The 10,782-nt window shown below is 56.7% G+C and overlaps 1 protein-coding gene across 1 annotated transcript; it reads left to right on the forward strand.

The window, feature by feature from the left end:
- Positions 1–5,540: 5,540 nt before the first annotated feature.
- On the forward strand, positions 5,541–10,015 carry RAX (retina and anterior neural fold homeobox). Its single transcript, XM_089305026.1, has 3 exons — positions 5,541–6,074; positions 6,370–6,623; positions 9,506–10,015. Exons 1-3 carry the CDS (start codon positions 5,786–5,788, stop codon positions 10,007–10,009), a joined length of 1,047 nt encoding a protein of 348 aa, XP_089161152.1. The 5' UTR covers positions 5,541–5,785; the 3' UTR covers positions 10,010–10,015.
- Positions 10,016–10,782: the final 767 nt, after the last annotated feature.

Genomic DNA, 10,782 nt, shown 5'->3' on the forward strand with positions numbered 1-10,782 from the left:
TTTTGTTTTATTTTTAGTAATAATAATCACTTTTTGATTTCTTTGCTAGTGGATCTGTGGAAACCATTCATCGAGGGGAGTGCTCTGATTTTTGGTGTATGTCAAGTTGTGTAGTGAAAATACTATTATAGCTGCTTTCCAACTACTCAGCTGAGAAGAGATGCCAACCATGGGCTCTCCTAAGGGGGAGGAGCCAGGTCCAACTCACCAGTGGGTGGGAAGGAAATCAGCTGTCTGCTAAGATGCCCTGCGAATCTGTGTCACGTGATTTCTTTTCCCCTTACATTGAGGCACCTGGTGTGCCTCATTTGTAAAACCAACTCAGGACCAAGATAATTGGTTTGGTAGATGATAGTAGGGTAGTGTGACAAGTGACTTTATTGAGTTTGTACCAATTATAAATGCAGGGACACTAAAAATAGTGTATTGAAGTATCTTCAGGCTGTGTGCATAACGTATATATAAACCATAAGTTAATTTGACGTTTAGACTTGGGTCCCACCATCATCATTCTTATTATGGAAATGCAATTATTATAAAATATGAAAAATATCCAAAATTTGAAACACATTTGGTCCCAAGCATTTCAGATAAGGGAGCTCAACAACCTGTACCGGGGAGAATTCACAGCATTAAAGGCAAAGGCTTCAAACTATATTGTCATAAATCACAGGGAGTTATTTGGAGAAAACCAAAGTTCAACAGTATATTTAATTTATTTATTAAATGGATCTGTCGTCATTGCAACTAGCAATTGGTTAGACACCACTCATCGTATCTGTCTAATTCCCATACTACTATGAACTACATACCTGTCCTCCTTGACTCCCAAATTTTCTTGCTTTAATTCCCCTGCAGTGCCAGCCTCCCATGTGGGTGCTGGTTCTGGTCCCGGCTGCTGCACTTCTGACCAAGCTCCCTGCTAATGTGCCTGGGAAGGCAGCAGAAGATGGCCTGAATGCTTGGACCCCTGTGCCCATGTAGGAGACCTGGAAGAAACTCCTGGCTTCTGGCTTCTGTCCCAGCCCTGGCCGTTGCAGCCATTTGGGGAGTGAACCAGCAGTGGACAGGAGGTCTTTCTCAGTCTCTCCCTCTCTCTGTAACTCTGCCTTTCAAATATGTAAAATTTTAAAATACTTTTTTTTTTTTTTAAATTCACCTGCTAGTTCTCCTAGAGCACCTGGAGAATGAACAGGCACACATCACACTGAGAGGCAGTATTTGTGGTGGTTAGACATACAAATTCCTGAATAAAACTCCTGGGTTCAAATTCTGGCTCCAGCTGAAATCAGCTGCATGACTTTGACAACTGACTTGGCTTCTCTGTGTCTCCATTTCCTTATCTGTCAAGTGGGGGTGATAACAACATCCTCCTCACAGTCTTAGCATGAGGACGAAATTCAGGAATCCATGTACAGTACTGAAGAGAATGTGCACGGGGCTGGTTGTGCCCCACTTAAAAAGAATGTGGCAAATACCCACTGGCATATAGTCACGTATAGGTCAATAAATAGTCACTCCTGGGCAGGCATTGTGGCGCAGCAGGTTAAGCCGCCTCTTAGAATGTACATGTCCCATATCAGTTTGAGTCTCAGCACTTCTGCTTCTGACCCAGGTCCCCGCGAAGGCATCCTGGGAGGCTTGGGTCCCTGCCACCCACATGAGAGACTTGGATGGAGTCCTTGGCTCCTGACTTGAACCTGGCCCTGTTCTGGCTGTTTCAGGCATTTGGGGAGTGAACCAGTAGATGTAAGATCTCTCCCTCTGGGGCTGGCACTGTGGTGTAATGGGTAAAGCCACTGCCTACAGAGCCAGCATCCCATATAGGCGCCGGTTTGAGTCCCAGCTGCTCCTCTTCCGATCCAGCTCTCTGCTATGGCCTGGGATAGCAGAAGATGGCCCCCAAGTCCTTGTGCCCCTGCACCCACATGGGAGACCCAGAAGAAGCTCCTGGCTCCTGGCTTCAGATCAGCGCAGCTCTGGCCGTTACAGCCATCTGGGGAGTGAACCAGTGGATGGAAGACCTCTCTCTGTAACTCTGTATTTCAAATAAATAGAATAAAATCTTTAAAAAGAAAAAAGGATCTCTCCCTCTTTCTCTCTCTGTTGCTCTGCCTCTCAAATAGGTTAAACATATATATATATATAATTTTTTTTAATACTAGCTCTTAGAGTGTATATTTTTAACTCTTGCCAGTTGAATTTGCTGAACTTCAAAGTATGTGGATTGATTGATGCATGTCACATGTAATGATTACAGAAGTTGTGTTCAGTGTTAGGTTGCCTTCCCTGAACTAGCAAGAGAAGGTTGTCCTCTACTGTGGTGTGACATTGGGGGGGGGGGGGGAGCCGTTCTAGGACGAAAACACATCCACTCAGGGGCGAGTCCAACATCAACAACTGACTGAGTTTCATTCGCTTTAAGAAGTGATATCATATCACGTAGGTCCTTAAGTAGACTTTTTATTTCACCAAAATGTAAAACATTGCTGATGAGTGAAATTACCAGAAGCCATGGCAGATGGCTCTAACTCACAGGCGGCCTTCTCCCGCCCCACCCACGGCACAGGGAACCCATTTTTGAGAGGTCTGTTTGTCCTGCAACGGTTCAAGAACATTTCCAGGTATTGCACTTCCTACACACACGCAAAAGCGTCACTTTATCCTACAACTCCCCCACCTCTGCAAATGTATTTCTCCAAACCACGCCAAGTTTAATGGGGCTAAGTTCAGCCTGCAGGTGGGAGCCGCACTTTTCTTTGATCCCGCTAATGAATTAATGAATTTACCACAGGTTGGGTTCAGAAGCCAGGCTCCTACTTTTGCTGAAGCGCGGCTGATTATGAACTGGCGTAACTGCTGGACAAATGCAGCTTCGTGCTAGGAGAATTAGGGACATGGCCGAGTCCATTCATCTGCCCTAATCGAGTTCTTGGGAAATACACATGCAGATTAGCCCCTAACAATGACCCCCGGCCGATTGCTTGGAGTACCCTCCACTGCGCCCACAATGGAATTGACTGGCCCTTTATGTCCTACACAAAGGCAGCCCCAACCTCCTCTTGTCCTGCTCAGTCCCACAGGCCCCTCGCCAGTGGCCATGCAAGTCTTTTCGCTTCTCTCCCCAGACTCTGAAATAAACAGTAAATAAAAGCTCACGTCCCCGGGGCCCGTTAAGGAGAGCTGGGCAGCTCCAAAGAGAATGAACTTTGGAAAACAAGCCCATAAACCCTTCCGTGGCGTGTGGGCAGCGGCTTAAGAAACCGGGGCCAATCTTTGTTTAGCGACGATTAAAGAGATCAATTTAATATTGGGAAACTTTCCGCAGAAAGCCTTCTCAGTCGCACGGGACGCAGCAAGCAGCAATGAATTACCCCTACAGCTCCCTGCGCTCAGTAGCTCAGCCACCTGGGCTGTCACAACTGGTCTGGCTGGCAGCAGGTGGCTGCAGCCTGGGAAGCCCGAGGGGGACTCGGGGCTGGCTGCCTCTAGCTGGCAGGGGAACCTCCCCCGCTTGGTGAAGTCACCCAGACCCCAGGGCCCACGGGCCATTCTCTGTAGACTCTTACTGGTATGGCTGGTTGTTTATTTTTATTGGACAGAGACACACACAGAAAGCTCTCATCCACTGGTTTACTCCTGAAATGCCCTCAGTGGCCAAGGCTGAGCTGAGCTGAGTCAGGAGCCAGGAATTTAGTCCTGGTCTTTAGGGAGTGGGCAGGACCCCAGTCAAAACCCAAAAAGACCCCATAACTGTAAGTGATGTATAAAAAGCTAAGGTGCAGTTAATTTCACTTTTCTTAGAAATAATTTCTGATTTCAAAAAGTAGTTCAATTTCTTTTTTTTAACCCCTTTCATTCCCTCTCTTAAAAACTTTTTGTTTCTGTTTTATTCGAAAGGCAGAGAGACAATACTATGCCTCAGATCTCCCCCAATACCCTGGGCTAACAAGCTGAAAGCCAGGAGCCAGAAACTCAATCAGGGTCTCCCACGTTGGGGGGCATAAATCCAAGTGCCTGAGCCATCACCTGCCACCTCCCAGGGTGCAACACTGGCAGGAAGCTGGGTTAGAAGCAGAGCCAGGCCTCGAACCAGGCACCCGGGCATGGGATGTGGGCATCCCAAATGGATTTTAGCTGCTGCTCCTAGTGCCTGCTAAGTAGTTCCCGTTTTTACTTACTTCAAATTCATATGCATACAATTTCTAGCTTATATGGTCCTATTAAAATAGATTAATTAACATAAGGAGCCCCTGCCCACCCCATATGCCCACCACGGAGAATATTCACTGGTCCTTGGCAAATGTCCTTCTAACCCTAATTTAAAGGTGAAGGATCAGAGGGGGTGTGTGTCGCCCCCCAGGCTGGCCGTGGTCAGCCTGTTTGGTGGGACGCTGGGCCCTCGGGAGAGTTAAGGACGCCTCTGCTTCAGAGATGCCAAGCGCGCTGTCCCCTTAGTCCTTGCGTTTGAATTCTCCTTTCCGGCTGCGGCGCAATGAGGACCAAGCCCTCTGCGGGCCCCGACCCGGGTTTGCCCGCACCAGGGTGCGCCAGCGCCAGGCGATGAGAAAAGGCACCCGGCCTCCCCCATCTTCTTCCTCCTCGGCCTGAGTCGCTCTGGGCCACGGAAGCCTCGCGGGGCCCCCGAGGGGGACAAACGCAAGCGGATTACCCAGGAACCCGCAGGGAAGCGCGAGCCCGAGCGCGCCGAGGTCCTGCCCGGGGCGCCGCGGGCGCCTGCTGGGCCTGGCGATGTATTAGGAGCCAGGGGCGGGGGCGAGTCGGGGCGGGGGCGAGTCGGGGCGACGCCGCTGGGCATCACGGCAGGACCCTGTCCTTCCGCGGGCGGGTCAGTGAGACTCAGGAACCCGCTGCAGGAGTCGGATTCCGGGCCAGGCTCTGAGTTCGCGGAGCCCCGCAGACACCTATGGCCCCGTCGCGTCCTGGGGCGGGCGCTGCCCGCGGCAAGCCCGAAGGGACGGGGAGGAACCGTTAGAACAGATAAAGGTAGGCACACCCCACGAATGGGGGACTTCGGATGCTACGAGTAGAGTGAGGGAATTCGAACCCCGAGCCGGATGGACCGACGCTTCAGCTGCGACACGTCGGGCACGGGCTCGGTGTTCCCGGGGCGCTCGGCCCCGGGGCTCAGCCCGGCGGAGACCGTGCCCGACTGCGGAGGCGGGTGTGGGGCGGGACAGGAAGCAGGAGCCCGAGGCCGGGGTCAGTCCCAGGGAACCGGCTGCGGGGACAGGAGCCCCAGGCCCCCCGAGGTGCGCCGCAGAGCGTCAGCCCCGCCGAGCCGGGACAGAGGGGCGGGGAGGAGCGGGCCTCGGACGTTTCGCCGCCGGTTCTCGGAGACTCGCTTGTAGGGCTTGAAGCAGATCCGAAGGAGGGGTGGGGTGTTCTGCGAGCCGGCCCCAGGGCGGTAGGGCGAGGACCCTGAGGCTTGGCGGGGAAAGGGCCCGCCCCCCTGCGGAGGGAGGGCCCGGGAGAAGGGGCTGGGTCCCGGGAGATATGGGAGGAGCCCGAGGCCCGCGGCTCCCCGCCTTTAGCGCCTGGAGCCCCAGCTGCCTGGAGGCCGAACTTCCGTCTCCTGCAGGCACAGAGGCGGCGGCCAGTCCAGCGCTCACCCACCTCCAGCGCGCACAGCCCGGGCGGGCAAGGCCCACCAAGCTTGACCTTGGGTCTCGACCCGTCGGGTTTCACCGCACCCCGGAGACAGCCGCCTTCGAGTCCCCTGTCGCTGTCTCAGCGCGCCCCTCTCTCGCCTCCGGCGATCCCCATGCACCTGCCCGGCTGCGCGCCCGCCATGGCCGAGGGGAGCTTCTCGCTCGCCGGCCACCTGCTCCGCAGCCCGGGCGGGAGCTCCTCCAGGTTGCACAGCATCGAGGCCATCCTCGGCTTTACCAAGGACGATGGGCTCCTCAGCGCTTTCCCGGCGGAGCGAGGCATCCGGGGCGCCAAGGAGCGGGATCGGAGGCTGGGTGTGCGGCCCGCCTGTCCCAAGGAAATCGGGGAAGATACTGAGCCCTCCTCGGCGCCCGCCCCGGCGCCCGCCCCGGAGTATGAAGGTGAGTATACGTCCTGGCCCACAGCGAGACCCCCTCGGCGCCCTAGTGTGGGAGATCTGCAAGACAGCGCCCCTTCCCCAACTTCTACTCAGGCACCTGGGCGCAGGGCTGGGGTCTCTGTCTGCGGCGGGAGCGTTCCACTTGTGTTCCTGGAAAGCTTAGGGACCCCCTCACAGCCCTCGCCTCCCTCCTCCGCAGACCATATAGCAGCCAGCGCCCTCAGGGAGGGGAGGTAGGATAGGCCCGGGGGCGCTCCGCCGAGTCTCTCTGAACCTCTCGGGCCTCGTCGCCCCAGCTCCCCGCCCCTACTGCCCCAAGGAGCCCGGGGACGCACGGCCGAGCTCGGGGTTGCCGGGCGGGCCGGCCGCAGGCGACCCGAAGCCGTCGGAGGAGGAGCAGCCCAAGAAGAAGCATCGGCGCAACCGCACGACGTTCACCACGTACCAGCTGCACGAGCTGGAGCGCGCGTTTGAGAAGTCCCACTACCCCGACGTGTACAGCCGCGAGGAGCTGGCCGGCAAGGTCAACCTACCCGAGGTCCGCGTGCAGGTAAGGCGCGCGATGGAAGGGGCCGTGGCCTAAACTGCTCCTCCGCATCCCTGGGCGTCCACAGGGTGCGTCCTGGCCTTGGCGCCGGACCAAGCGGGAGGGACGTCGTTGGTCTCCACGCCTCACGCTCTGGCCCTGCGGGATGACCTCCCCTCGGGGACTCCCAATTCTGGACGGAAAAGAGGAATTGCTAGGTGGAGCGGTTGAGTCCGCAGCCTCAGCCTGGGTGGAAGGGGAATGGGGAATGGGGAGGCAGCGGCTCGAGGACACCCGGGTTGGGCCCCCAAATGCCACCTGCGTGGCTGGCTGCACACACCAGGTTGAAAACGAAAGTCCTGTATCCTGTCGAGGGCCTTGACCGCTCTCGGCTGAATCTTTGGATGCAAACCGAGTTTTCCATCGCTGGTGCACATCCAACCCAACCCGGCGCGGCAGAGGCCCTCTCTCTTTATTCTAAAGGGGTTTTCGCTTTAATTAAAGCTGAATTCTCTTTAATCCCCGATCATTAAAATATTTGAAAGCCTTAAATATTTGCTAGTCATCTGTGAAAAAGTCTGGGAGGAGTTCCAAACTGTGAGAGTTTCCCGAGGCCTGGAAGGAAGACGCGGGGAGCAGATTCCTCCGGGTCTGAACGGCAGGCGAGCGGGGCATGGCATCTTTGTGTTTGTCTGATACAGGAGATTTCCAGGAATGAAAACACTCAGGTGAATGTGGGCTTTCACCCATGCCTTAAAAGTAAAAGGGGACAGGCTCTAGCCCTTTGCCTCTTCTGCTTAGTTTAGGGGTTGAAAGCAATTTGTAAAAGACATGGTTTTTACAAAACAGTTCTCCAGTGACTCAGGGTTAACTAGCAAGGACTGTTCAATTTCTCCTGATCTGGGACCGTAAAACTGCGATTATTTTGTTGAAGGGGTGGAAACTTTAGCACCTGCTTTCCAGGGAGGGTGCGGGGGTGGGGGCAGAGGGAGGGAAAGATGAGTGAAGAGGCGGCCAAGGCTGCTGCCACCTGAGTCCATCTTCTGCCTCCCTGTCTACACCTGTTCTGGCTTTTGGGCTCCTCCTTTAAGTCTGCAACTTCTCTGTGACCACAGGGCCAGCAGGGTGTCCTGCATGTGGCTGCATCCTTTTTTTTTTTTAAGATTATATATATATATATATATATATATGAGAGATTTTACTCCCCAGATAGTCTCAATGGCCAGCACTGGGCTAAGCTTTTTTCCTAGGTCTCCCATGTGGGTGGCAAGGGCCAAAACACTTGGGCCATCTTCCACTGCTTTTCCTAGGCCTTTAGCAGGGAGCAGGATTGGAAGTGGAGCACAAATGGGATGCTGATGTCCCAGGCAGCGACTTGACCCACAGTGCCACTACACCAGCCAGACTGCGTGCTTGACACAGGACTGTGATGTAATGGGGTGTGTGTGTTTGGGGTGGGGGGACGAGGCAGGGTCTCTCACCTTGTTAAGGGCAGCAGTAAAGTAGCCGACTTTCCCAGCCTTTCGTCCTCTGTCCCTGGATACTGGATCCAAAGGCCTGAGCTGATGTGGGAAGGGGCGATGGGGTGGACAGGCAAAGGCCCCCCCCCCATGTCAGTGTTGCTCTTTTCTGTGCTGTCAGCCCACGTCCAGTATTTCCCTGACATTCAGGACCTGGGGTACCCAGAAAAACCTTTTACAAGAAGGGTCAGGGATAACCTACATTTTTGCTTTGTCTCATTCCCCCCCCCCCATACCTCTCTCTCTCTCTCTCTCTCTCTCTCTCTCTCTCACACACACACACACACACACACACGCCCCTTCCCAGCTCCGCGCAGGTGCTGTGTTTCTGCTTTCTCAGCTCTCATAGAAGGTCCTCCCTTACCCCCTTTCTGGGCAAGGCTGCTTTGTCCCTTCGTGGCCTGCACTACTGCCCCCTCTTCCCCTCAAGAGGAAAACACTAAAACACTGAAGCCGGCAGCATGGAGGTGGCCAAAGTTCATCCACAGTCTGCGGACTAAGCGCACTTGCTCTGTTCTGTTCGCAGGGGGTGGTAGTGAGACATTAATTGCACTCTTTCTGGTACTTTAAAAATCTTTTCTGAGAACTGCATTTACTTAAAAGGGAGGGAGGGAGGAAAGGAGAGAGAGCGAGAGAGCGAGAGCTAGAGTGAGTGAGCTCTTATGCACTGGCAATGCAACCCAGGAGCCCAGTAAGCTTGACCATCACCTCGGCCTTGCAGGCCCCATCAGCAGAAAGCTCTCGGTAAGGAGTTCCTCAGTAGGAAGAAAGAGGAGGAGGAGGGTGGAGGAAGGAGAGGAGGCAGAGGAGGAAGAGGTGGAGAACGAACTTGTACTCATTGAGTTACAACCTTAGGGTAAAGTCAAAACTAATTCACAAAGTAAAAATACATAGCATAAACTTGAATGGGAGTAATCTTTCAAAATCATCAGAAAGGAACGCCGGAAACACTACATTAAATAAAAATGAAAAATCTTACAACAGCCACAAGTCAAATATGCACGGAGTAAGATGAACCCACGTGCTTGATCCTGCGTTCACTACCGCTGATCCGTAGGAGCGGCTGCGTGCGTTTTGTCTGTGTAGTCGGGCAGACGGTCCAGGGCAAAACGGCAGCTCCCGGGAGCTGGCCCGTCGAGGGAGGAAGCTGAGCTGAGCTCACTTTTTTTTCTGGGCACCTGCTCCCTGTCAGGAGCTGGAAACCAGTACAAGGACGGGCCACGCGGAAACGAACAGGGAAAGATTCGGGAGAGGCGAGGCCGGAGGGGGGACCGAGGGACGACACCAGCAGGGGAGGACGGGGTGAAAGGGGGGGCAGGCTGCGGCTGTGTGCGACCCGCCCCGGTGGAGTGCCGCAGCCCACGGCCGCTCTGCTCTCTCCCGCAGGTGTGGTTCCAGAACCGACGAGCGAAGTGGCGGCGGCAGGAGAAGCTGGAGGTGTCGTCCATGAAGCTGCAGGACTCGCCGCTCCTCTCCTTCAGCCGCTCCCCGCCCTCGGCGGCCCTGGCGCCCCTCGGGGCCGGCCCGGGCGGCGGCAGCGGCGGCGGCGGCGGGGGGCCGGCGGGAGGCGCCCTGCCGCTCGAGTCGTGGCTCGGGCCGCCGTTGCCCGGCGCGGGCGCCACGGCGCTGCAGAGCCTGCCGGGCTTCGGGCCGCCGGCGCAGAGCCTGCCGGCCAGCTACACGCCGCCGCCGCCCTTCCTGAACTCGCCGCCGCTGGGCCCCGGCCTGCAGCCCCTCGGGCCGCCGCCGCCCGCCTACCCCTGCGGGCCGGGCTTCGGGGACAAGTTCCCGCTGGACGAGGCGGACCCGCGCAACAGCAGCATCGCCGCGCTGCGCCTCAAAGCCAAGGAGCACATCCAGGCCATCGGGAAGCCGTGGCAGGCCCTCTAGGGCCCCGGGGACCGTGGCGGGAGCCGTCGTCGGGCTGCGCACCTGGCACCCGCACCCGCACCCGCCGCTCGGCCCTTTCTTTCCCCGTCCCGCCTGCAGGCGGCAGGCCAGGCTTGGGTCGGGGACGCGCTCCTGCCCCCCTGACCCCCGGGGGGAGGCCCGGGACTGTCGCTGCTGGCCGCGCCGCTCCTGTTCCCGAGGGCCTGGGGCCTCCAGACCCAGGGGGAGCCAGCCCTCTTGACCTTGGCCGCTCCCGGAAGGCGCGGCGATCCCCAGATAACGTCGACAAGAAGCAGGCGGCGGCAGAAAAATAGTTTGAGGACGTGTTCCTATCAGTAGTTTCAGAGAATCCGGGAGGAGAATTAAAGAGTGACTTGTTTTGGTTTGACCTTGGTGAAGCGCGCTCGGGAACACGAAGGCGGAAAAGTGCTGGGCGCGCGGGGTGGCTGTGCGGGACCCGGGGGGCGGGGAAAGCAGAGCGCTGTGCGGGAGCCCAGTGCAGACCCTGGGGACCCTTGGCGGCAGCGGAGAGTCGGGAGGGACCCTCGGCCGGCAGTGCCCTGCCCCGACGTTCTTCACCACCTGGTCCCGGGCGAGGGCCGAGCGTCCAGCAGCTCCCGGCGTCTTCCCCTCGAAGGTCGTTGTGTATCCCAGGGCTGGTGGACGGCGGCAGGGCCCCCTTCCTCTTCTGAGTCCTGAGCCTCTGCCCCTTGCCTCCTCCCCTGGCCCGGTATCCGGCATCCCGACCCAGCGTGGGCTCGGCTGAGGCGTGA

This window comes from Oryctolagus cuniculus, chromosome 10 (assembly GCF_051225735.1).
Source record: "Oryctolagus cuniculus isolate XC-2025 breed Fujian yellow rabbit chromosome 10, ASM5122573v1, whole genome shotgun sequence".
Taxonomy (NCBI): Eukaryota; Metazoa; Chordata; class Mammalia; order Lagomorpha; family Leporidae; genus Oryctolagus; species Oryctolagus cuniculus.